At 44.8% G+C, this 26915-nt stretch overlaps 1 protein-coding gene across 2 annotated transcripts in view; it reads right to left on the reverse strand.

Annotated features, from left to right (window-relative positions):
* The window catches only part of MXI1 (MAX interactor 1, dimerization protein), a 90551-nt gene that overhangs the window by 4168 nt on the left and 59468 nt on the right, over positions 1-26915 (reverse strand). For both annotated transcript variants that reach the window (XM_054035117.1, XM_054035118.1), the window contains exon 4: positions 1060-1174. In XM_054035117.1, the coding sequence (XP_053891092.1) occupies positions 1060-1174 (115 nt within the window). The remainder of the gene's footprint in view (positions 1-1059; positions 1175-26915) is intronic.

Below are 26915 nucleotides of genomic sequence, written 5' to 3' on the forward strand. Positions count from 1 at the left end.
ATTTATGCTCAAACAAGTATCGGACCAGACTGCCCTTCAGTCACTAGTAGAAATGAAGTCTATTTGTGTCTTTGTTGGTTTACACCTTTGCTAGATCTTACACATTTGTACAAGGAGGATTTTGGGGGGGTGAATGAATACAGGATTTTTTTTAAAAATTGTTCTTTATAAACGTGTAATTAACCAATAAGCTGCATCACTGAGTTCATCCACCAGAGGGCCTCTATTCCCTTAATCAAACAGATTCTGTATTTGTTATGATCACTCGTAACACAAAAATTTATCCTGGGATGTTTGGCTTTCTTGTTGCTTGGTTTAGTAGGTATTTCTCAGAAGCAGTTTTCCATTTAAATAGCAATTTATGTAACCTACTACAGACTCTTTTGATCACAGCTGGGAAATCTACCAGGCTAACGTTCTTTGTTTCCGGATGGCCAACCCGTTGCATAAGATGGGAGTCATTTCAGGCTAACACTTTCCTTTAAGCAGGGCTCCCTCCCTTACCAACCCGGAGCTGCAACAAAGGATTTAGGTATATTCCTGATCTCTACATGACTGGATTTTCTTTTTACACTTTACTTTGCCAGAAGCAATCTATGAAGGGCTTTGGGAAGCTGGCAGAACCACAGATGAAAGACGATGGAAACAATAAGACGTCAACTCTGTTTCACTCTAGAGGCCTATACAGATTTGCCAGCAGGGGGAATGCACTGGAGTGACAGAAGTTACATTTTTCCATCAAACTGCAGCCCTTCAATCACATTAGATGTGTTTCTACTTTAAAAAAAAGAGCAAGATCTGCTACTGTCTTCCCCCAATCACAATACAGAACAGGTTCCCTGCTCTCCTAATCAATCATGTGCAGAGTTAACAGAGTTTATTATGGACCCTCCGAACAACCCATGTTGTAATAATGATATAACCGAAAGAGCAATGCATTTGAGAGGTATTAGTCTCAGTGAGAGCAGAGTTACCTCTGGACAGTGGGTGAGTGATTGGTGCAGTTAGAAACAGGCCAGATGGAAAGCGTCTGGGAAGCCTGGGAAAAGCGGTGCTTACCTTGATGTGTGCTTTGGCTTTGTTAAGCAGCCCAAGCGTTGTGTGTCGGGTGCAGTCTGGTCCTAGTGGTATCAGAACCTTTAAACGTTCTAAGCACAGGCGTAGGTGAGCACGTCTGGAGGGGGAGAGACACTGATTAGGAGCTGCAGCCTTATAAAAGGACAAAAATCAAACTCTTTTTCTCCCCAGGCAGGCTCGATTTTCCACGCATCACCCTGTTTCCCTCAGATAGCTTATGCCCTGCCATTAAATGTTTACACTGCAAACACTAGTCACTCAACAACATTAGCCCTATTGCTAACCTCTGACAGACAGTTTATTTCCTTGCGCTCACACCTGATAACCTGTCTCGGCTGGATGAACTCTGGGGAGGAAAGATGGACCGAGGCAACGGTAGTCTGCTTGGTTTCACATAACTTCAAGCTGCCAGCTATTTGCAGTCTACTCCACCGTGTAGAGTTTTATATCAAGGCACTTTCAAGTGTCGAATGGCGTTTACACACTAGCACATTACCGGTTAAGGAAAAAACCTAACTTTATAGATTGAGCTATGTAACATTCACTGCCCATCTTCCTCTTTTTCCAGCCACATCAGGCAAAAAGGAAGCCTGACTGCAGCAAACTCCTTACTGCAAAGTGACTGAATTACACATCACACTCATTAAAGGGTCAGATCTGCACTCTTTGGGCATTCTGACCGCAACGAACTCAGGACTGCATATTTCCTAGCCCGGAGTTTGGAATCTTGCTGTCAATACAGGTTCTCTGGGAGCAGAGACCCTTTGCCTATTTCTGCTTCCACCCCTTGCACTATAGTCTACAATAACAACCCCAAACAGTACAGAACTCCTGTGGCTATTTTATTTTGGACCATTATTACAGAACACTGTAGTTTTGTTTGTTTTTTTAAATACGGGAAACTGCTCAGAGAGCAATCTCAAAGTATAACCCCACTCAGATACTGCAGTAAAACTAGTTCGGTTTTCTCCCATTCTGTATTATGTATTCAGGAATTAACAGTAGATTTATGGAAAACAGTAAAGTTATTTTTTTTCCAGGCCCTACATTAATGATTTATGTCTGAATTTGTAATCCCAATCAATAGCACAATGACATCAGACGATCAGTCTATACTCAAGGTATCCCAGTGCCAAAGGTTCTTGAAAGCCTTTACCAGCCCTGTTCAGACACAAAGGGACGGAATCTAAATTCAGTCCATCTGAATGAAGAAAAACAAATTAGTGTGGACGGTTCATTTACATTTTGTATTTGAAATTCACTATTGTTCGCAGTTTGAAAGGGATGGGGAGAGGAGTCTGTAATCATGCAATTATGTCACTGACAAGCAAGGATGATTAAGGGTAGAAGGGTCAGGGGTTTAGCTGATGAACTGTCAGTACAAGAGCAGCACCCACTAGCACCACTATAGTTATGGGTTTGTCAGTGTTTCCATTATAAAAAGCTCTTACAAAAGGTCTATAATTCAGCCGCAGTAACTGCCTCGGGGCTGAAATTTGGGCTTTGGCTGAGGAAAGTGTGTTTTTAATGAAATATTTATTAAGAAATTTGGTTTTAAAAGTGTCATAAACATAAAAAAAACAAACCATGTCAATGTCACCCTCCCACTCAGCTTTTTCTACAATGAAACCCGCTGGCATTTAATCCTTATCGCTGACTAAGAGCTTTCACTACTTGGGGAAAACCAATTTCAGTTGACAGCCATTTCGTGTAGATAAACAGCTCTGGGCATGGTCAGCAACAGGTGCTCTGCTAATCACATTACAAGGACGTTTCGACCCAACGCTGGGCAAACCTGCAATGTAAGGATTGGTGGGGCTTGAACCTGGGCCTGCAGGCAGCTCACACTGCCACCAGTCTGTAACTTCACCTGTTTCCAGCGACCCACAGAGGTTGTACCACCACAGGAAGTTCCGCCTCGAGCTAAACTGACTGACAGTAGCAATCCCTTACATAAGTCTATGGGGTGTACCAGGAAGTGTTCAGGCAACAATGTGGATCCCCAGATAGCTACCATGACAGCCCCGCATCTCTGCCTCTGAGCTCCCAGTACTGACCTCGGCTCCAAATTGCATCCGGACTCCCGACTGACCCCTGGAACGCCAACACTGACCCTGATACCTGGTACTGACCCCTCAGCCTGATTCCTGACCCTCAGCTTAACTCTTGACTACAAGCCGGGCCCTGACCCCTGGCTTCTGAACTCCCGCCACTAGTCCTGCTTACCTTTGTCCAGGATCCTGACATGAACAGGTTGGGAAATGGACTTTGGTTTAGTTTGGCATCCAAAAGTCTGAATTCTGACATGAAACTCCTGCAAACTAGCCTATTGTTTATGAGTCCACAAAACTGGGCTGGACATTTAGCAAGATACCAGCCTCTCAGGAGTTGTCAACCACTGCCACTTCCTGTTACAGCTGGAAATGCTCAGAATGGACTCTCTCATAGCATTTCACCACTGCACCAGAAAGGAAGGGTGGCTTTGTAACACCTTTTCATGTTCTCTGTATGTGTATATATATATATATCTCCTTACTATATGTTCCATTCTATGCATCCGATGAAGTGGGCTGTAGCCCACGAAAGCTTATGCTCAAATAAATTTTAATCTCTAAGGTGCCACAAGTACTCCTGTTCTTTTTGTAACTAAGGCACTGGACTGGGACTCAGGGGAGACAGAGTTGATTCCTCCTTGTCTTCACTGTAATGTTAGCTTGAGTTATCTACAATTGAATTAACTCCTCTCGAGTGAGCCTAGTTCAACTGAGAATGAGCCCACTACAAAATGGCCCTGGAGCTGCAGAGCGTTTGCATTAGCAGCACCTAATAGCCATGTCCCCACTGCAGTACTAGCTCCAACATCAGCAGCACCTGAGCTTCAATCCATCCCCCCAACGGGCCAGCTAGGTTGAGGTTAAAGCACCAATGAGAGATGTGCGTGTGTGGATGGGAATCAGGTTGGGGCAACACTCAAGTTAGACCTTAAGCTAACAAGGCAGTGAAGACAGGTTTCTCTGTGGTTTCCCACAGGGATAATACTACTTCCTTTCTCCCATCCTTTACTCATCTTTATCTATTTAGACTGTAAGCTCTTCTGGGCAGGGAGTATGGGCTGGTCTACATGTCAAAGGCCTTTCCAGTACACCTATACCAGTGAAGGCCCCTCATGGAGATACAGATTATACCAGCAAAAGGAGTTATTTTGCCATTATAGGTAAACCACCTCCACAAGCGACATAAGCTATACCAACAAAATGACTCCTTTGTTGGTATAAGCTGCATCTACGTGGGGGAGGGGGGGGGGAAGGGTGTGCTGACGTAGCTATGCAGGAAAACCTTTGCAGTTTATATCCAGCCTCTTTCTCCCTATGTCTCTGTACAGAGCCTAGCACAAATGGACCCCAATCTTGGTGGGGACTGTATGTGGAGTTATCAAAACTGACGTAACACTAACTGCTACCACCTCCAGTTCCATTCCTAACAGAAACCTGAGGTCGCAGTTCCAGAACACGGATAATTCTAGATGGTTTACCCACCACGGCTTAGTATGCACAGGTGGACCTGTCCAGATTGCCACACAAACTCTGTGCTATGCATCGTTCTTTACCATGCCTGGGGAAGTTCATGTTTAACCCCCCCCCCCCTTTTTTTTTTTTTTTTTTTTTATTGCCAGGGTGAACCTAGGAAAACACTGTAGAACTGTGCTAGGAACCAGTGAAGAGTGTAGACACAAACTTAGAACATGTGCCAGGCAACTGCCCCAGTACCAGAGACCCCTGATGGTTGGGAAGAGGATATTAAATGTTTGGCTTCTCAATTACCAGTGAATTTCAGGAGCTCTCAAACAGGCCTTGGCACAAAATACCATGGCTGTTAGAATTACACAAAATTAAGCAATGTAAAAAATCTCAAAGCCATGGACACTGAGATGCCAACTTTTTAATTTCTTTCTGCCCAAGAAAGGTGGAAACCAAATAAAAGCAGCTGCTGTTTGGAGGCCTTTACAAGGTCTTATGTGGGACACAGCAGTCTGAGGACCTGTCCACATGAAAAAAGTTACACTTGGATAATGTAGAGGGTGTGACTGTAAAGCAACAGAATCAAACTGGTGCAAAAGGTTCATAGGTCTTTTTAAAATTGGCTTCTTCTGGTTTAAGTTGAGTCAGTTAGGAACAGGTTTAACTGAACTCTTATATCAACATAAGAGGAGCCACACATTGGTTGGCTCAATTTAACTCTGGCTTGGTCGACACACAGGTTTTGTACCAGTAGAACTGAAAGTTAAACCAGTACAACTCCTAGTATAGATGCATTTATACTGGTAAAAAATTGCTAATATCAGCATAGTTTATTCCCCTCTTTCCTATGGGAACAGAAATCTTGGTGTAAAGCACCTAAATACCTATATTGCTGCATCACATGAGTGGGTTGCACTATATACTAGCACTACAGTTTGTGCATGTGGACAAGGCCTAAATCAACTTAAAAACTAATTTAAGTTACACTGTGCAGCTGCCCCATGTAGACAAGCCCTTAGACTCAACAGGCCAATTGTTCCCACTTTTTTAACCAAGTATTCACCACTTCTCCCACTCTAGCCCACCTCTCCTAGCCCAGCACATTTTAATGGGGTTTAAAGGACATGTCTGTTTTTTCTCCCCAAATATCTTGCATTTCAGCTTTCAAATGTTGGCAGGTGTGTAACCTGTTGAGTATTTTTGGCTTCTGTGGGCTGAAGTCAAGCTGATCACGGCTGTTAATTAAGCCACAAAATGTGAAAGCGCTCTGATTCATAGATGGGAGGCTAAATGTCACACAGAAATCAACTTCTATCAAAGCCCAACTTTTATCAAAGCAGGAAACTGACCAGCTGAGCTAAAATTCCTTGTCAAACAGAATTTACAGGTGTCACTGTCCAATCTACAGTCCCTTATCAAAAAGTCCTGGAGTTTTCCCTTGCAGTTATAATCCCATAGTCTAGACAAAGTTATGCGTCTCCTTCCCCTTAATCTACCTGGTGCTTTATTGTAAGGTGGTTTTAACATAGCTTCGGGCTCCCTGGCACTTAGCGAAAATATCAGCACTGCCCAAACTTTACACAAGAAAGCCACACGACTTTTCACACTGGATCATGCTAATAACTGGAAAAAACAAGTCTAGAAGCATTATATTTTATAAAGGGAGAATTAATTTACAGTCAGAGGGACTCCTTAGGGCATTAGAAGATGGAGATGAATCAGCGTTCAGGGACTGCCAGTTTCAAAGTAGATCTGAGCACATGTGCACTCGTTGTAGGAGTGACAGGTAAAAGTGGAGAAGTGGGGGCAGGATCTTCATAGTCACTCCCCATCCCTAGGAAGGAAAGATGCTTCAGAAAACAGGGCTACCACAGAGGTTTCTGCTCTCTGAGCATGAGACGTGGTAATAGACATGCCAAAGCCCTGACTCTGTGCCAGGATGAATGCATGAGTATGTAAGGGAGGGGGCTTTCTACTCTTCCTTAACCAGCTGGCCCTCTCCCCTTCATTCCGGTCTATTCTGGGGGACACGGGGAGGCCCACAGGGTGCAATGGCTTGTCTCACACGGCGACAGCCAGCGGGTGGTTTGGATTTGTCTGGCTGAAGACACAAAAACCACGACTCCTGGGAAGCAGGAGCTGAGTGCTGGGAGGACGGAGGGCTGAGGAACTTGGTGCCCCACATGCTCCTTTGCTTGGCCCAGAAAAAGCACAGGGCAACATTGCCACCTACTTGGCAGGCTAGAAACACTGGCTGGTTAGAGCTACAGCCCAGAGGGGGGCTGCTTGCCTTAGCTTTTCCTTTTTGGTATGTTGGGTCAAATTCAGCCCTGGCAGAAGACAGTCCAACTCCACTAAATTCAACACACTCTACTGTTGCTGCATTCAGAGGAGCTGCACCCGACTAGATCAGGGCTGAAGCTGGCCCATTGTGGTCCTCTTGTGCAACAGTTACGTGCAAAGAAAGTGAATAATGGAATAGCTGGGGCTCAAGTAACAAGAGCCTGGCCTGTCAGGCTGCAGCCCTGGGCTGGGATGTGCTGCTGGAGTAGGAATGCCAGAGTCAGAGGATAGTGCCTTTCTCAGACTCATTAAGAGTGAAATTCACCCCAGCTGTGGAGGGGCTGGCACAGAAAGGACTCTTCTCCCCCCTGCCCCCCACTAGTGGGGAGATACGCAATCGCCCCAAACTATCCGGTGCAGAGATTTCTGGAGAGGAGGAGGAGGAGGGGCCAAGGAACAAATCCAGTAAAGTTCCAAAGCCCTGCATATATGTTACTGCAGCCTACTGGGGGGAGTATTAACCACCGAGGGGCTGCAATACAGGGGTAGCGGTGTGCATGCACACGTAGTCCCATTCCTTCCCCCTTCATTAAGTGGCTTTCACAAAGGCAGGGAGAGTTTCACCCTCAAGGCTGATTGCATTTGGATTGGTATTTCACCCCCTCCTCTCCAAGCTCTAAACCCTCAGGGTAACCCCCCTACCCCCTGCTTTGCGGACAAGTCAGCCCACATTCTAAGCGACTCCCTCCAGACGCTAAGAGAGCGTTCACCCGTCTGCTGAGGGCTGTAATTTCAGAGCCTGCTCTTTGCAGTTACCAATGACATCACTGTCTCTGATTATATAAAGCTCTAGTGGGAAGCATATATTTATGTGTTTGCTTCATAGCGTCAGTCATCCTGCTGTACAATATGCATCCAAGTCCTGCCACAAGAACCGCTCTGCCATTCCTCCCTCCTCCCCTGACCCAAACCGCAGTGTGGGAGAGAGATTTGGGGACACAAGTCTCCAGGTTTCAGGGGATGGGTGTATTTGCTGATACCCCAAGGGGTGGGGGATAGAACTCGACAGCTGTCACTCTGCAAAAAGCCCCTCAGGGAAGACCAGTGAGACCAGTTTGTCCCACACAAAAACATGGGGGACTGAGGGCCAAACACAAGAGCACTCCCCACTCCACCCTATACCCAGAGAGCAGGCAGCCAGGATCGGAAATGCTCCTGTTACTCACCTCCACCCTGCTCCAGCTCTGTGCACGCAGACAGAAAAGCATGTGGGCACTAGAGAACAATCCTTCTTCCCCATGGGTGGGCTACAAGTCTGCTGAGACATGGCCCATGACCCTGCCCTTACAGGGGTAAACACAATGGCAGCATCCACTGCAAGGGAAAACGAGGCTTCCCTCCGCGGGGGCCAGAAGGGAACATTTCAAATGGACTAGTCATGGCAGACACTGGGCAGGGATGGGGCAGGTGGATGACACATCAGGCTTGCCCCTGAATTTCACCTTGGAACCTGCTGATCCAGCTTTCAGCCTGGTCTAAGCTAGTCAAAAATGGGCTGCAAGAAAATCTTTTACTTGCAACCCCTATACAACTCCACCCACAAGAGCCAGGCTTGGACTTTTTACATGAGGTCTTCAGTGGGGCTCTGACGCAGATGGTAATAGCTTCCTCCTGGCATGGCCTGGAAGCCGTAAGTGCTGCAGATGCACCAGGTCAGCTACATCTAACTCCATGCCTCCCATTTGGAAATCACCCTGAAAGCTACTGGACGCTACAAGGGCAGGTGCTTCAGAAACCCCAGAATGCACTGGTACACGTGGACAGTTCCATCAAAACCAGAGTGTCGGTGCAGATGTGATACGGACAAGCGAGGCAACCTGTTATATCAGACATCTATATCCCTGTGATGGGCTCCTGGAGTTGAGCCTGATTCAACTCCCACTGAAGTCAACAAAAAGACTCCCCTTGTATTTTTTTGGTGCCAGGTCAGGCCCTTACTGTAGATACACCCGCCTTTACTTGTGCTCATTTTCCCTTTTCATTACCAGTGGGTGGGGGGTGGGGGGGACGGACTGAAATGGATAGAATAAAATTCTCCTCCATTAAGGCCCTGATCCTGCAAAAGCACTTAAGCACATGCTTAACTCTAAGTCTGCAGGCAGTATCATTGACGTCAATGGGACTACTCATGCTTTAAGTTAAGCATATGCGTCTGTGCTTTGCTAAACCAGGGCCTGAACTCCTGTAATAAACAGAGAGACCTGGAATAGGCAACAGGCAAACCTCCATGGAAAAACCACATCTCACTCATGGAAGGAAAGGGGCCAGCAAAGGAGTAATTTTCTAGAAAGCAAAGTATTTCCAAATTGGATTGGATTGCGTTTTCTTTTGATAAGAATTAGACAACAGGGATAAATGAAAAAGCCAATTACCAGATCCCTAACACGCTACTTCAACGAAACAGTTTAGTTCATTCTTCACATTAAGCACATGCTTAAGTCCTTTTGAGGTTGAATCCGGAGCTTGCTCCTTTTAAAAAAAGAGGAGGATGATCTCATGTGGAAATGAAAAATTAATTTTATCCCCTCTCTTATCAACGAGTTGGGTCTAATTTAACCCTGACATTTGAAACCAGCAACTTTGCTTGGATTTCACAGTTAACAAGCTTGTTTAAAAAATTCAAGAGAGAGATCACTGTTTAAAGAAAACAATTCCAGGAAAATGGAAGGGACCTTGTATCAATAATTCATCAGGAGACAATGATTTCGGGAAGAAGTACCGAGAAGCAGATGCATAAACTGGGGACGGGGGAAAAAATCGAGTTTCTTTCTGTAAACAATTCACAGGTCATATGCCTACTTATCTTTTATAGCCATCACATGACAATGTTTTTCCTATACTCTTGCCTCTGACCCAAAAGAGAACGATCCCTCCCCCTATAGCCCCAACAACCTACACCTATTGGCTGGTGCAGTTTCAGAGCTCCTCTTTATTGGACGATTCATCCTTTAGCAGAAGAAAGAAGAAATCTAAGATTTTGCCAAGTAACTAAATCAGAAATTGAAGGCAGTCGAGTGCTGGGGCCTGTATTTTCTTTGCTGCAGAGTGTTATGTAATTGCTCCAAGCCCTTGAGCCACGCACAGTAAAGCTGCCATGGTGTACAGCCAATTTTCAATAACTCCACACACACAATTCCACATGATGGCCGCTGGCACGTTGCCCTACACTGGATATATATTTTTAAAAGAGAGACTCTGGTTCAAAAGGATATACTTAAAAACAAAACAAAAAATTCCTCACCGGTGTTACTAGATCTTTTAAACCAAAAGAAAAGATTTAAAAAAACCCTCATTTATTTCTCACTATTCACAATGACTGTTTATCTTCTGTGTTTCACTCAAACAGGGACAAGGAAGACTTAGTCAATTTCACTTCCGTTTCGAGTCAGTTTCACTTGCTGGTTCCCATGCATTATGAACAGTGGTGCTAGGTGCTTAGGTTGCACACTCCTCAGGAGAGTATGCAAATTGTTATATATCTATATATAGATATCTATATATCTGCTGGTCTTATGTTTTATAAAAGCTTTTTGTTGTTGTACAAAAACAAAAACTAAACCCGACACAAATAAAGCAGCTCCATGGGCCAAATTTTCAGCCTGATCTTAACCAGACCTCATTTGCATGCACAAATAATCAATGTAGATGAGTATGTCCCTGACTGTAACTGCATATCAGGGACAGAGTAAAACTAAGTGCAAAAGAAGTTGCCAGTCTATGAAAGTCAGGCCTTGTGACTTTCCTCTTATTTTTTAGAAGTAACATTAAGCCTACCAGGGAGATTTCTATTTGTACAGATCCCTGAGTTCAGTTAGGACTTCCAGATATTACCGAAATACCAACAGTAATAACAATATATTAGTACATTTTAGGAAACAATGTACATTCTATCCATTGTAAACACATGGGGCTATTCTACAGATCACTGAGATCAGTAAGATAGAAGCTGTCAATACAAGGGCCAATTTCATAGCTGTTGAGTTTCCTTAATTCCACAGCTGATACAGAATTTTTAAAATGCCAGATACATAACAGTTTCAAAAAACAGAATCAGTTTCCTCCAGGAAAAAGGAAAGTCCATTCAACTACTATAGAAGAGAACAGCACCTAACACAAACCCCTACTATTCAAACCCCAGAGAGACAATTCAGAAACTTTTGATATTTGGTCCAGCAGGGCTTCTTTCAGGATTTGGCACCTGAAGCAGAAACTCTGCCCCTGGTCTCAACTTCAGTACCAGAAGGAGTCCCACACAGCCCCAAAATGGCTGGGAAGGGGTCATGATCGGGCCGGCCAAATTGTGTGTATAATCAAACAGTTTCTATTGCCCTCCAATCTTCGCAGAGACAACCATCTCAGTGACTTGAGTCTGGGAAGATCTACAAGTCCTTGGGAGTTGATAGATTCAAGAACAGACCACATAAATATTCTTGCTGTGGTGTTTTGTTTTCAATTAACAACAAAATAAAAGATGAAATAGAATAAAACACACCAATAGCAGTCACAAACCATACATCCAGGTTTGTTCTCTTTATCTTTAGGTCCCTTTAAAATAGCTCATGCAGGTCTTTCCTCAACTCAAAGATCTGTTCGGTATAGGGTTGCCAATTTTGGTTGGATGTATTCTGGAGGTTTCATCTCATGACATAATCTTTAATTAAAGATTAGTCTTTAATTCCTGGAGACTCCAGGACAATCCTGGAGGGTTAGCAACCCTAGTCTGGTATCACATGTTCTTATACCTATGTGACCATGCTTTTCAGGGTCCAAGACAAACCCCAGGGCAGACTTGAGTAGGGTACAAAAGTCCAGGAAGTTTATCCAGGCAATTCCCCACACTGCCCCTGGGTCTGGGTTTTCTGCAACAGTCTCGTTAGGCCCCTTAAGCCTGTCCCAGACAGCCCAACAGTCCTCCTCATAGTAAATCAAAAGAAACAGTCCCCAAACCAAACTCAATAGTCCTGTGCCAGGCCGACCTTCCTCCGGAGGGCTCTGGCACCCATATGTCTGAGATCAAAGATTGCTTTGCTCTCTGGGTTGAGCCTGTGCTGCATTCCTCCTAGCTCCGCTCAGGAGACAGCACCAGGGCGAGGAGCAGCACAGTCCAGTGGACAGGAGTCAAGAAACCTGGCTTCTATTTGCAGCTCTACCACTGACCTGCTGGGTGATTTGGGCAAGTCACTTCCCCTCCTGGCATTTCTGTTTCCATCCCACACTTTGTCTGTCCTGTCTATTTGACTGGAAACTCTTCAAGGTAGGGTCTGACTCTTACCACGTGTGCATGCAGTGCCTAGATCTTAGTAGAGGCCTCTCAGTTCTAGCATAGAACAACAGCACTACCAGTCCCAACTGTTCAAAAACTGAGTCAGGACCCAAAAGCCATGATATTAACTTAAAGAACAGGAGACTGTTTTCAAATACATTTAGGGATATTTTTATTTGCCTTGTGGATTCTGATCCTGGCAACATAATTTCAAGCTTTTCTTCACAGCCAAGAAGATCTGACACTTAAATAAAAGCTGAAATTCTCATGCAATCTCATGATTCCAGCAGCTGAGGCTTGCAGAAAATACACCAAAAAAATTGCAAGACTCATAATAAACTCACAAGATGTGGCAAAAATGATATAAATAATAAAGGACAATCCTAAAGTGAGGTGCCCTATCCCAGAATGAATCTCTCTACTTGCAGTAATATGACCACTGATGCTTTTTACCGTACTTGATTTCTCTTTAGAGACAACGATGCAAAACTTAAATTTAGTTTCAACTCACTAGAGAAGGCCAGGTATTTTTGCACATTTCACAAACAGAAGGTGAATAGCTCAGTGCAAGTGGGCATCTAGAAAGGAGAAGACTCAAAGAAGCTAGTGACTTGACAAACAAACAAAAAAAAAAAGGCACTTTTTTCCATTCAGTTCTAGTATAAAATTGTTAATGCTTTGTGTTAGAGCTGTATGAATAATGGATTTTTTGGTTCACTGATCATTCAAAAAAATTGAAAACAAAATTTGTTTTGGGCCTAAACATTTTGTTTTGACCATTGAAAAACCTTTTGATTAATTTTATTAAAAAGCAAAGGACATTTTTAAAGCAAAATATTGTTTTGAATAAAAAAACCTCCCAAAACCTGATTTTTTTTTTTCTGATTTGCATTTAGTTTTTTTTTTTTTTTTAAACCAAATTCAGTGAAACTCGCATGAATTTTGGAAATGTTTCAGGGTCACCAAATCTTAAATTTTTTGCTGAATAAAGCTTCTGCTGAAAATGTTTGCCTAGCTGTAGGGTTCAGTTTCTCTCCCCACTGTCCACACAGAGTGTTTCCTCTTCTCTTTGGATGCAGTGGAATTTGGACATCCCTGGAAGGCTTTGGAGAGAAACAGCACATTATAGTGGACATTCTGGAGTGGAGTCTATTAATACCAAAGCTAAATGCTTTCCTAAAATTGTATATTGAGGGTCTACTAATGATGATTTTGGTCGTTAGCCGCCACGTGTTTTAATCACTGATTCTGATTAACTGAACTTTATTGTACTGTGGTGTGGTGCAATACATGATGCTATATGCCAAATTCCTTTTAGGCTCAGCTGCCTATTACATTATACTAAACCCTATAGTGATGGTTGGCTCTAAATGCTCACTACATCACTTTCTTTTTCTGACCTGAAAACAAGGCCTAATTCCTGCTGGTATGGTTCATATTGGTAAATCCTGGACAAGACAATGTGGCACTAATCCTTGGTCAGGCACTCCTCTGATAACACAAACATTTTCCAGCAAGGTTCTGGAACTATGATACAGTTACATCCAGGCATTTGGTTGCTTTACATGCTGTAGAGGTCTTTATCCTTAAAACAAACCACCTTGCAAAGCAAGCATTAAAAGGCAATATGGAGGCTAACCACGTTAACTACAAAGCCAAGATTAGACTAATAAAATTCTGCCTTTAGGTTAAAAAAGAGGAGTACTCTTTAAATAGCCAACTCTGTTTTATACCCTCATTCTTGCTAATCCCATTATAATCACTCTCCTCAGGATGCACCCAGTGCTGTTAGTTGCAAAGCATGACAAACACTCACAAACGGCAGGAATTTACACCTCTCCTCCACCAACTGCCCAGCAAGACATCTGTGCAATTCTATCGAACGCTGCCAAATCTGAGCAAAGATGAACAACTGACATTCATTAACAAACCATTCTGTCACCTCTGGACATGCAACTTTACTGCCTCAATGAGATCCCAAGTGATAGTGGCCAAGATTTTCAGAAGTAGCTAGCGATTTTGGGTGCCTGATCGGAGATCCTTTAAAGAGACCTGATTTTCAGATAGTGCTGAGCCCCGGCCCTCTGCAAATCAGGCTCCTTTAAGGTGTCTCAAGTTGGGGACCCAAAAATGGAGGCACCCAGAATCACCAGTTGCTTCTGAAAATCTTGGGTGATGAGCTCTGTGGGGTGGCTGCCAATTTGGGCAAGGAAGAGGCCACTAGTTTGGTACAACTAGCAGTCTCTTTGAAAGGAGCCTAGGACTGGAAGAGGCATGTTGCCTCTCAAAACTGAAACACATTATTATTGGTGATCTGTGGAGAGGCTCGAACAGCACCTGTGCGTAGCATAACTGATACAAATCAATGCTATTAGTCACTTTCCGGAGCATGCTTACTCAGCCGTACTAAAAAAGCCCAAACATTGCAAAATCTTCTACAAAACCCACAACACCACTTCCCAGCTTATCATCCTGTATTCTCACAGTATTCTTACACACAGTATTTCTAGTTAGAGTCTCATTTTCTTAAAAATATTATCAAATAGATCCTGGCGTTTTGTGCATAGACATACAGAAAACACACACTACACATGCCAGAAGCAAAGCACACACAACACAAACATTATTTCAGACTTTTAAAATAATATGATTGTTAAAATCAATTTAAGCAGCAAGGACTTGCTCTATAACAGATATGTGACTGCTGATGAAAGAATAAAGGATGCTATCAGCCAATTATTTGGGTATATTTATATTTCCAAATATATTTCCTGTTTTGTAAATTACAGGTAAGGAATATGCAGAGTATCACAGTTATATAATGACTGTGTATTAAGAGTCAATGTCTGTCATATACACAAACATGAGGGGGAAAAAAAAAAGTTGTGCGATTCTCTAAATTACAAAGCTAAATCAACAACTTTGAAAGCCAAGATGTTGCTAATGCTCATTAATATGAGACTCAAGATTTACCCCTTCTTTTATGAAACCATATTTGGTCATCTTCAAATGGGGGATGAAAAAAATCACACTTGTTTGATCAAAATAACTCTACAAATGTGGCAGCTGGGAATGTTTGTTTACAACAGCGGTTCTCAAACTGTGGGTCGGGACCACAAAGTGGGTCGCAACCCTGTTTTAATGGGGTCACCAGGGCTGGCGTTAGACTTGCTGGGACCCGGGGCCAAAGCCCAAGCCCCATCACCTGAGGCTAAAGCCTGAGGGCTTTAGCCCTGGGTGGTGGGGCTCAGGTTATAGGCCCCCTGCCTGGGGCTGAAGCTGTGGGGCTTCGGCTTTGACGCATTAACCCCCCTCTCCTGCCTGCCTAGCGCATGAGGCTCGGGCTTTGGCTTTGTTCCCCCCCTCCCCCGCCTGTGGCGGTGGGGCTTGGGCAGGCTCAGGCTTCAGCCCCTCGCCTAGGATCGTGTAGTAATTTTTGTTGTCAGAAGGGAGTTGCGGTGTTCTGAAGTTTGAGAACCCCTGGTTTACGTATAGGGTTTTATATCACAAGGAAAGCATGTGCTCTTAATCCAACGCCTCTTCACACTGTCAGAAATATTTAGGTAGCCATCAAATATCTACTGTACCATTCAGCTGCAGAGGGCATGCATCTGGAACAGACGAAGCAGTGCATGTAATTTAATCTTGTAGCTGTAAGCCACCCCAGAAAAAAAAAAAAAAAAAGGTTACCAATTAAGAGAAAAGCACCATAAATATAGCAAATTTGTGGTTCAAAAACAGCATTGTAATTGGACAAAGGGATTTAAAGAGACCCTAATACCATTATCTCCTATTTGCTATGGATTTTTGTAGATGAATTAAATCAATGAAATAATACTGATACTGTATTTTAAGAGTCTGGAAATTCCGCACACTGGGTGCCATGTTCAGTACTGATGTTAAGGTACTGTGCATATTACACAACAGGGGAAGCCAAACAGAAAAAAAAAAGACATCAGTGGCAAAGTAGTGTACATTGCACCACTTTGGCACTAGATCCTGATCTCCTGTACAAGTGTGTAAAGCCTTTGATAGAAACCTCTGTGACTGAGAACAGAACCTGGCCCAGTGGATCAAAAAATGCACATTACTTATTTGTTATTCTGTGGGGGCCAGTTTCAGATCTGGGTGCTGGTGCAAATGGGATCAGTACTCCAAAGAGCTGAATTTGCCACCAAGACAGTCAGGAACTATGTGGATCTAAGTAAAGCTCCATCTTATTTTACACCCATCTTTTTCTGCACCTTTGACCTGCCAAGGGAATAAGACTAAGGCTGCCTCCTACCATTGCTCCAGCCTCAGAACAATGGAAACGCGTGAAACTGACCATCTGGGAATCATTTTCTTGGGCAACAAGCAAAGCAAATGTATTGATGGGAAATGAAAATCAGTTGTGTTGACTTTGTTTTTTCAGCTCAACAATCCTTCCCATGTGATTCAAGGAGTCACTTTATTAAGAACAGATTCTTGCTAGTTGAACCCTAGATCTGCTGTATAAGGTTACTCAAGGCCCTTGTCTCAGTAAGTGATACAGTGAAAGGCCACGGTTCTAATTTCCAAAGAACAAGGACAGCTGTAGTCCACACTACTAACATTTGTGGAAGGATTAGCTGCCACGTGCTCACTTGCTCAGTATCCATCCTGCAATGGAAGGGTCAGGATTCAATCTGGGAATAAATCAGGAGACGATTTTGGAGAGGGAAAAAATTAAAAAAAAGGAGCTGTAACATGTAGTCCTTAAGTCTGTTTCTACTTGTTCAGTGTCAAACTCTGGGGTAGAACTTATCAAACAAAGCCACATAAGTTACAACTACAGAACTATCTTCAATAATAATTCATTACATATTACACACACCCTGTAAAAGAAAAGCACTGGCAAAGCACATTACATACTTCTGTACTGCTCAGGAGAACCTCCAAGTAGTGTTGTTAATTTGGAACACAAAAATGACTCTCCATACACTACCATTTCCATGCACTGCCTACACTACACCCACTCCCTGCATGTATCTCAACTAAATCTCTGATCTTAAAAAAAAAAAAAAAAATACCATTAAGGAATTTTGACTGAAAGTCATCCAGTCAGGAATGGCTTTTAATTCAGTTTGATGTGCGGCTTATCATCATGAAAAACAAATAACTAATCTCCGAGTGCAGATTTATAGCCTTTCCCAGCAAAAGTCTGACCCGTTTAGCTGCATTCCGATGTGTTTTTAGGCCATGTAAAATGGCAACTCCAAAGAGCAGAATTTTCAGCTGACTGCAAGGGTAGGAAGGAAGCATGATCTAGTGGAATGGGGACTGGGTTCAATTCCCAGCTATGCCACAGACTGCCTATGGGGCCTTGGGCAAGTCACTTAACCTTTGTGTGCCTCAATTCCCCATATGTAGAATGCAGCAAATACAAATTCCCTACCTCACAACAATGTTGTGAAGTATCAGAGGGGTAGCCGTGTTAGTCTGAATCTGTAAAAAGCAACAGAAGGTCCTGTGGCACCTTTGAGACTAACAGAAGTATTGGGAGCATAAGCTTTCGTGGGTAAGAACCTCACTTCTTCAGATGCAAGACAATGTTGTGAAGCTTAATCCATTAATGTTTGTCAGATGCTCAGACAGTACAGTGATGGTGGCCATATATAAAGCACCAAGAGAGAGATGCATGGTTTGAAGTGTTAATTATTTAATTCAGTATTCACACATCAGGTTAATAACCAGCACTGGGTGTGCATGAGTTTTAATAGATCAAATCCAATTAACACTATAAAACACACACACACACACACACACCTATACCAACCTCTGAAAAACCTCTTCTTGCAGGCTGTACTTAGGTGGAATTTATACTGAAGTCCATGGGATCAGTCTGGACTGCACGATCAGGCTGATTTTGCTGACCCAGCAACCATAACTATTTACAGAGCTTTTCTTCTTTAAACTACCAGTCTTCCCTGCATTAATGCCAACCCCTCTTGTCCAAAAAATAATGAGTCATCTCCATCTCAAATCATCAGATTGGCTTAGAGAGTCACATGTTCTTTAAAAATAATAAATGTGGGGATCTTTTTAGTTTCCTTCTCGGTTTTGAATTTTTAAGTTACATTTGGGTCATGCTTTTCTCTGAAGCCATGAGAGCAAGAAACTTTTTATTTTTTATTTTTTAAAAATGAAAGCAGTTTCTCACCTAAGAATGCTTGAGTCCGGGCACCGGATCTTTAATAAAAGCAGCAAATATCAGACTTGAGATAAATATGTGAGACTTGGCAACACTGACATTATCTTCATTTTAAATCCTTGAATTGTTTTAACAAATGTTCTTTATTTTATTCTTTAAAAACTGGAAAATCCAATCTGGCTCCCCAGAATGACTTAAGGATGAGTCGCTAGGCAGCACTCACTGGATAGCACATTCTAAACACCAATGACTCCGGTGTGGAAGGTTTATGGAAATCCATTGCTTGTGCTTTGTGTGTTTTCAGAAAGCTTGCTGCTTTAGCAAGTGCTGATTATTCACAACCCTGCTCAGCCCACAGCTTAAGCCCTCCTAGGCCCACAACACTAAGTTTTCCCACAGATCACTGGGAAAAAACTTTCCATCAACAAAACCCCAAGTTGAGTGTGTGACTCAAGAGGACCTTATCAAGACTTTGTGAAATCATATCACAGCAAATACAGGCTGCCCTCCCTCCCAGCCCCCTGAAATCTCTTTGCTGAAATGTATCCCCATATGTGCTTTATCCAGCAAACATCAAGCCTGTAAGCTGCTTTTCCAAGCCAAGAAAAGTTTAGAAAGGGTCACGCTGGAGAGCACAGTCACTGCACATTTCCTAAGAGGGTCATATTACCCAGAATATCCTACCGGGACAAACTGTTCTTCTGATCTGGTTTCCTACTTCTTCAGGCGTCAAGGGAGGCGTGGGGAGGGGGAAGGGGCAAGGGGTGGATGTTGTGTTTTGTGAAACAGCTTCAGTGTCTAAATGAACATTCACACTCATCCTTCAAAGGTAATTAAATTTGCTCAACATTCAGGCCTTTCCTCTTAAGGTACCAAAGACATCCGGAAGGTTGATTTTTATCCTGATAACCAGCAATGCTAAAGCCATTCTCTCACTGAACCATTGTGCAAACCTGAACAATCCAGCTCAATCCAGAGCCTCCCTTTCTCCATCTAGTTTACAGGATCTGCAAGTGCTACAGAGGCAGCCTGCTGAGACTCTAGGACAGTTTTGCATCACTCAGCTGTGACCCCACCAATTGATTGAGAGAGAGGCAAATGATTACTTTGGAAAGGGATTTCCACCTGACCCTCCCACAGCTGGAAAGCAATGATCCATGGATGGGAGTAGGGAGACTGAAGTAAAGAGGGGTGGGGGAGAGGAGATTTCCAAGGCCTTATGCTAGATGCAGCTTTTTTAGGAAGAGAAAATCCCTGCCCTTAAAAGTTCACAACCTAAACAGACAAGGCAGACAAAGCTTTGTGGGGAAGGGATATGACACACAAGCAAACTGAACACTGGGATGGTTTGTGAACATCACATTAGTGCCAGGATTTTAAATTTTCTGGGTGGGATTTTGCTGGGATGGAATTAGCTAAAGAGAGACCAAGGAAGAGAGGGACACTGGAGTGGGGAGCTAGATAAAGTGAAGCTGAAGTGAAGAAACTCTGAGTTGGAGCAAACACTCAATCAGCACAGGGGAAAAAACATACAGAGTAGAAACTGGAAAAAGCAGTTGGACACTGATGACACCATCAGTGTCTGAAGGTCCCTCTCCAGTTGCTCCCATTCATGATCACATAGACCAACTCCCCCTCTCATCTGTGATTGCACAATGCCCCCAGGGGAAGAGCAGAAATTGGTTACATCAAAGTATTTTGTGTATTTTTAGCTTCTTTTAATGTAATTTAACAGCTGGAAGCAAAGGAGAGCCAGCACCATGTGATCAGCCAGCTCTCTACAAACCACCAGCAAGTGTTCTGCAGGCCACCAGTAGTTTACCGATGTACAATAAACCTAGCACAATGGGGCCCCTGGGCCTCAAGGTGCTACTGAAACAGTGGGAAATAATTATATTTTCTGAGATCTTTTTAGATTGTGGAAGAGCAGGGAAGCAGAAGAAGTGCCATCACTAAAGACATTTAAAACCAGACTGGATAAAGCACAAGTAAACATTCTGCAGGGAGCAAGTCTGAGTTAGCAAGAGAAAGCACTAGAAGACCCAAGAGACCAGATAACCTTTTTTCAATCAACTATATTAATTTCCTACCTTTCCTTCTTCAAACTCACTCCTTCCTGAAATTCAGAGACTATGCACTCCCCAGGTAGAAACTGGCTAGTAACCACACTCACTATTGAGCCAACCCCTGTATATTATGCAGAGCAAAGGATTCAATGCGCTGGGTATTTAAGCAGTGTGGGAATGTCTCTCCTGGGAGGAGGTAGTGCAGAATGTACCATCCATCCGCCTCCCCAGTGCCATGTTGCTGGGGGAGCCAAGCAATCTCCCTACCACAACATATCTGTATCTGGGAGTGTGGGGAAGGGAAAGTAAATACGGTTATACATCAAAGAGAGGTTTGGCTGCCTACAGAGCCTCAAAGAGCACTGCTCTAGGGCCTTGGTAGAGCTGCAAAAGGCAGTGGTTGCTTAGTTACAGCTGTTCCAAGTTCTGAGTAACTTACAAATTCCCCTTATGGAGGCATGCTAGCTTCCAAACCACCTCCTGTTGTCTTCCCCTATTCCTACCTCTCAGCACATGGTTGAACATCTACCCACACTCCCTCCCCTCCCCACCTTCAGAAACTTAAATCAGACCTGGCTTAGTCCTTACAGGTATCAGTACTCTTCCCCTTCCCCAACCAGCCAGTCAAGTTGGCACACACTTCTGCTCTTCTTCACCCCCACAAAACACTGGTCCCATTTCCCCTCATAACTAGCACATCCCATTCCTTACGCCAACAGTGTCCTCTCCCAACATGGCCACATTCCACCAATTCAGAGATTGGGGATGGGAAGGCAGTAAGATAAGACATGTAGATATGGGTTCCATCCCCAGCTTCTGCCACTGAGTCACAGTGTAATGTTGGGATCTTTTCTGCCTCACTTTCCCCTGATTTGGATCCATTTTCTGGGAGGTAACGATCTCTACCTCCGAAAAATGCTCCGAGATCTACAGATGAAAAAAAGTGCTATATACACAAATTATATCAGAAAACCATTCAATACTTCACTGGACAGAGGCTTAAATCAGTAGTTCTCAACCTTTCCAGACTACTGTACCCCTTTTAGGAGTCTGAAGCCCAAACCCTGCCACCCGGGGCTGAGGCCTGAGCCCCACCGCCTGGGGCTGAAGCATGCAGGCAATTGCTCTGCTTGACACCCTCTAATGGTGGCTCTGCACTTGCGAACCCCCCTGAAACCCATCCCATGACCCCCAGGTTGAGGAACTCTCATCTAGATGAGTGGATGAACCCCCTAGAACAGAGGTGGGCAAACTACGGCCCGCAGGCCACATCCGGCCAGGCGGCGCGGCTGCCAGTCCTGCTGCTCTGAGCGGCATGGTAAGGGGTGGGAAGCGGGGGTATTGGATAAGGGGCAGGGGCGGTTGGATGGGGCGGAGGTTCTGGGGGGGCAGCGGTCAGGGGACGGGGAACAGTGGGAGTTGGATAGATGTGGGAGTCCCAGGGGGCCTGTCAGGGGGCAGGGGTGTGGATAGGGGCCGGGGCAATCAGGGAGCAGGTGGGTTTGGATAGGGGGTGGGGTCCCGGGAAGGCAGTTGGGGTGAGGGGGAGTCAGAGTGGATGGGGCAGAGGCCAGGCTGTTTGGGGAGCCACAGCCTTCCCTACCCGGCCGTCCATACAGTTTCGGAACCCCGATGTGGCCCTCAGGCCAAAAATTTTGCCCACCCCACCCTAGAAGATCTCTGTGTACCCCCAGGGATATGCATACCCTGGTCGAGAACCGCTGGCTTAAATTAAGGCATATTCCCATTAGGGAATTGTGCGATTAAAAAGAACAGCAGAAAAAGGTATTCCTGACGTACAGGACATGACTACTTTAAATGTAAGCACATTTTAAAATACACATCAGAATACAAGACACTCCCTTTCCCTTTTTATGCCCCCCCACAACACCAATGTTCTCTCATGTCATGTCTTTCCTTGCCCATGCTAGTTTGTAAGCTCTTTGGGGGCAAGAATCACATCTGCTGTCTGAGAAGGATCAGTCATACCTATGGAGCTGTATAAATAACAGGCATGTAGTTTTCAGAAATGCCTACGTGATTTAGATGCATAAATCCCTGTGAAAGTCAATGGAATGCATACTCCTGAGGGTGCTTCTACATTGCAAGAAAACAGGCAGAGCAGCACGTCTCAGAGCCTGGTCAACTGACTCGGGCTCGCAGGGCTCATGCTACAAGGTTAAAAGCAGCAATGTAGATGTTCTTGCCTGGGCTCTGAAACCCAGGGAGAGGGGAGGGTCTCAGAGTCTGGGTGCCAACACAAGCGATAACATCTACAGTGCTGTTTTCAGCCCTCTAGCATGAGCCCTGCGAGCTTGAGTCAGTTGACCCAGGCTGGGACTCATAGCCAAGTGTTTTTGGGTTTTTTTTTGCAGTGTAGATGTATCCTAAGTGACTTAGGTGCTTGGAAAAGCCCACCCTAGATCAATAATAGGTCGAAACACACAGACAGTAGGTTCTACTTGACTTTATATTAATATCTAGATTCAGTGCAAATGTTTATTACTTACAATTATATTAAGTAACACAGCAACTTATAAGAAAATGCATTTATCAGAAGAAGCGGAACGTGTGTTAACCCAAAGATAAAATTCACAGCAGCTATTTCTAGGAAAGCAACACTGTATTTCAAGCTGCTGTCCTGTTTCCATTGGTGCTTTTAGTGTGTTTGCGATCTAACTTTACTTCTATTGATTTATCAATCCAAGTGTCCTGCCACAGGGTTGCATTACACACAGTCAGTTATGAGTTGGTATAAACCCCCCACTTCTGGAAAAGCATGTATGCTAAAGCTAGTCTTGCAACTTTCCCCATTCACCACAGTCCCCCTCTCAAGAAGCTAGGTCCTCAACCTAGGCCTGGTCTACACTATCACTTTAATTCGGATTTAGCAGCGTTAAATCAGATTAACCCTGCACCCATCCACACAACGAAGCCATTTATTTCGAAATAAAGGGCTCTTAAAATCGATTTCTGTACTCCACCCCGACGAGCGGAGTAGCGCCAAAATCAATATTATCATTTCGAATTAGGGTTAGTGTGGCCGCAATTCGATGGTATTGGCCTCCGGGAGCTATCCCACAGTGCACCATTGTGACCGCTCTGGACAGCAATCTGAACTCGGATGCACTGGCCAGGTAGACAGGAAAAGCCCCGCGAACATTTGAATTTTATTTCCTGTTTGCCCAGCATGGAGAGCACAGGTGACCACAGAAAGCTCATCAGCACAGGTAACCATGCAGGCCGATAATCGAAAAAGTGCACCAGCACGGACCGTACGGGAGGTACTGGATCTGATTGCTATATGGGGAGAGGATTCAGTGCTAGCAAAACTTTGTTTGAAAAGACGAAATGCCAAAACTTTTGAAAAAAATCTCTAAGGGCGTGATGGAGAGAGGCCACAATAGGGACTCAGATCAGTGCCGCGTGAAAATCAAGGAGCTCAGACAAAAGCCTATCAAAAAACAAAGGAGGCAAATGGTCGCTCCGGGTCAGAGCTGTGGACATGCCGCTTCTATGCTGAGCTGCATGCAGTTCTATGGGGAACCGCCACCACTACCCCACCTCTGACCGTGGATTCCGAGGCGGGGATAATCTCATCAGCTACACCTGAGGATTTTGCGGACGGGGAAGAGGAGGAGGACGAGCTTGCGGAGAGCACCCAGCACTCCGTTCTCCCCAACAGCCAGGATCTTTTTCTCAGCCTGACTGAAGTACTCTCCCAACCCAGTATCCAAGACCATGACCCCATGGAAGGGACCTCAGGTGAGTTTACCTTTTAAAATATAAAACTTGTTTAAAAGCAAGCGTTTAACGATTACTTTGTCCTGAGGACTTGGGATGCATTCACGGCCAGTACAGCTACTGGAAAAGTCTGTTAACGTGTCTGGGGATGGAGCGGAAATCCTCCAGGGACATCTCCATGAAGCTCTCCTGGAAGTACTACAAAAGCCTTGCCACAAGGTTTCTGGGCAGTGCCGTCCATGGTAGGACACTTGACCATGCCATGCTTGCAGCAAGTAATCTGGTATCATTGCATGACAAAGCCTGGGAGCGTATGGTCCCGGTGTTTGCTGGCATTCAAGCAACATCCGTTCTTTATCTCGCTGTGTAATCCTCAGGAGAGTGATATAGCTCATGGTAACCTGGTTGAAATACGGGAATTTAATTAAGGGGACAGAGGTGGCCGTTCCTACTGGGCTGTTTGCCTCTGGTTGAAAAGAAATCCTTCCCTGCAGTTAGCCAAGCGCGGACAGGTGGGGGGGGGGAATTGGCCCAGAGCTTTTCACGTTCGGCTAGCAGGGATCTTCCCTGATACCAGCCACGTGGTGGGGGGAGGGATAAAGCGATCATCCAGAGAATTGGATGGGCGGGAGGGGTTTAGTTTGTTTTCTGCTGCTGAAGGTTAACAGGAAAACCGCAGCACTCAACAGGCTTTGCTTGGTATGTGGGAAAGGAGGGCGCAGAAGCTGAAAGACAATGGCTTACCATGGCCGCATGCAAGCCGAATTCTGTTGCCCGGACCTGTGTCTGTGATCTCTAGCAGAAAAGCTACAGGCACTCAATATTAAAGAGGCAAAATGCGACCTTGTACTGAAACCACATGTGCTACGTAATGTGAATAGTGTTGGTCACCGTGAAAGAGTATAAGCATTGTTCTACAAAATGTATCTTTTAAAAAAATTCTCTCCTTTTTCCCCTCCCTCCAGCAGCTGCAAATTTTTCAAGCCTCCCTCGTCCGTCCCGAAGGCTCTCTCAGATAAGGCGTCGGAAAAAGAAGACGCAAGACGAGATGTTCGCAGAAATCATGGAATCCACCCGCAGTGAAAGAGCTCATCTGAATGAGTGGAAGGACATGGTTTCAAAGTATAGGAAAGAAGACAGTGAACGTGAGGAGAGGAGAGACGCTCGAGATGAGAGATGGTGGCAGGAAGATCAGAGGAGGCAGGATGCAACGCTGGGGCCGCTGCGTGAGCAAACAGACATGCTCCAGCGTCTGGTGGAGCTTCAGGAACGGCAGCAGGATAACAGAGTGCCGCTACAGCCCCTGTATAATACCCCTCCCCATGTTCCATAGCCTCCTCACCCAGACGTGTAAGAACGCGGGGGGGGAGGGGGAGAGGCTCCGTACACCCTCCCATTCCACCCCAGTGGACAGCCCAAGCAAAAGGCTGTCATTTTTTTAACCGTTTTTTAGTGGCCTTTTCCTTCCCGCCGATCCTCCTCCCAAACCCCACCCCGGGTTCTCCCCCTCTTTTTATAATCAATTAATAAAGAAAGAATAAATGATTTTTAAACAATAGTGACTTTATTTCCTTTGAAAGCAAGCTGGGGGAAGGGGGAGGCTGGGTTCCTTACAGAGAATGAGTCAATAAAGGGGGCAGGTTTTCATGAAGGAGAAACAAACAGAAATTTCACACTGTAGCCTGGCCAGTCATGAAACTGGTTTTCAAAGCTTCTCTTATGCACAGCGCTTCCTGGTGTGCTCTTCTAATCGCCCTGGTGTCTGGCTGCGCGTAATCAGCAGCCAGGCAATTTGCCTCAGCCTCCCACCCCGCCATAAAGGTCTCCCCCTTACTTTCACAGAGATTGTGGAGCACACAGCAAGCAGAAATAACAATGGGGATATTGGTTTGGCTGAGGTCTGAGCGAGTCAGTAACGATCGCCAGCGACCTTTTAAACAGCCAAATGCACATTCTACCACCATTCTGCACTTGCTCAGCCTGTAGTAGAACAGCTCCTGACTCCTGTCCAGGCTGCCTGTGTATGGCTTCATGAGCCATGGCATTAAGGGGTAGGCTGGGTCCCCAAGAATAACTATAGGCATTTCAACATCCCCAACTGTTATTTTCTGGTCCGGGAAGTAAGTCCCTTGCTGCAGCCATTTAAACAGATTAGTGTTCCTGAAGGGAGCGAGCGTCATAAACGTCATAAACCCTTCCCGGCCGGCCCATGTTGATGTCGGTGAAACGTCCCTTGTGATCCACAAGTGCTTGCAGCACCATTGAAAAGTAACCCTTGCAGTTTATGTACTGGGTACCCTGGTGCTCCGGTGCCAAGATAGGGATATGGGTTCCATCTATCACCCCACCACAGTTAGGGAATCCCACTGCAGCAAAGCCATCCACTATGACCTGCACATTTCCCAGAGTCACCACCTTTCGTAGCAGCACCTCAGTGATTGCTTTGGCTACTTGCATCACAGCAGCCCCCACAGTAGATTTGCCCACTCCAAATTGATTCCCAACTGACCAGTAGCTGTCTGGTGTTGCAAGCTTCCACAGGGCTATCGCCACTCGCTTCTCAACTGTGAGGGCTGCTCTCATCTTGGCATTCTGGCACTTCAGGGCAGGGGACAGCAAGTCACAAAGTTCCATGAAAGTGCCCTTACGCATGCAAAAGTTTTGCAGCCACTGCGAATCGTCCCACACCTGCAACACTATGCGGTCCCACCAGTCTGTGCTTGTTTCCTGGG

The sequence above is a fragment of the Malaclemys terrapin genome, chromosome 7 (assembly GCF_027887155.1).
Source record: "Malaclemys terrapin pileata isolate rMalTer1 chromosome 7, rMalTer1.hap1, whole genome shotgun sequence".
Taxonomy (NCBI): domain Eukaryota; kingdom Metazoa; phylum Chordata; order Testudines; family Emydidae; genus Malaclemys; species Malaclemys terrapin.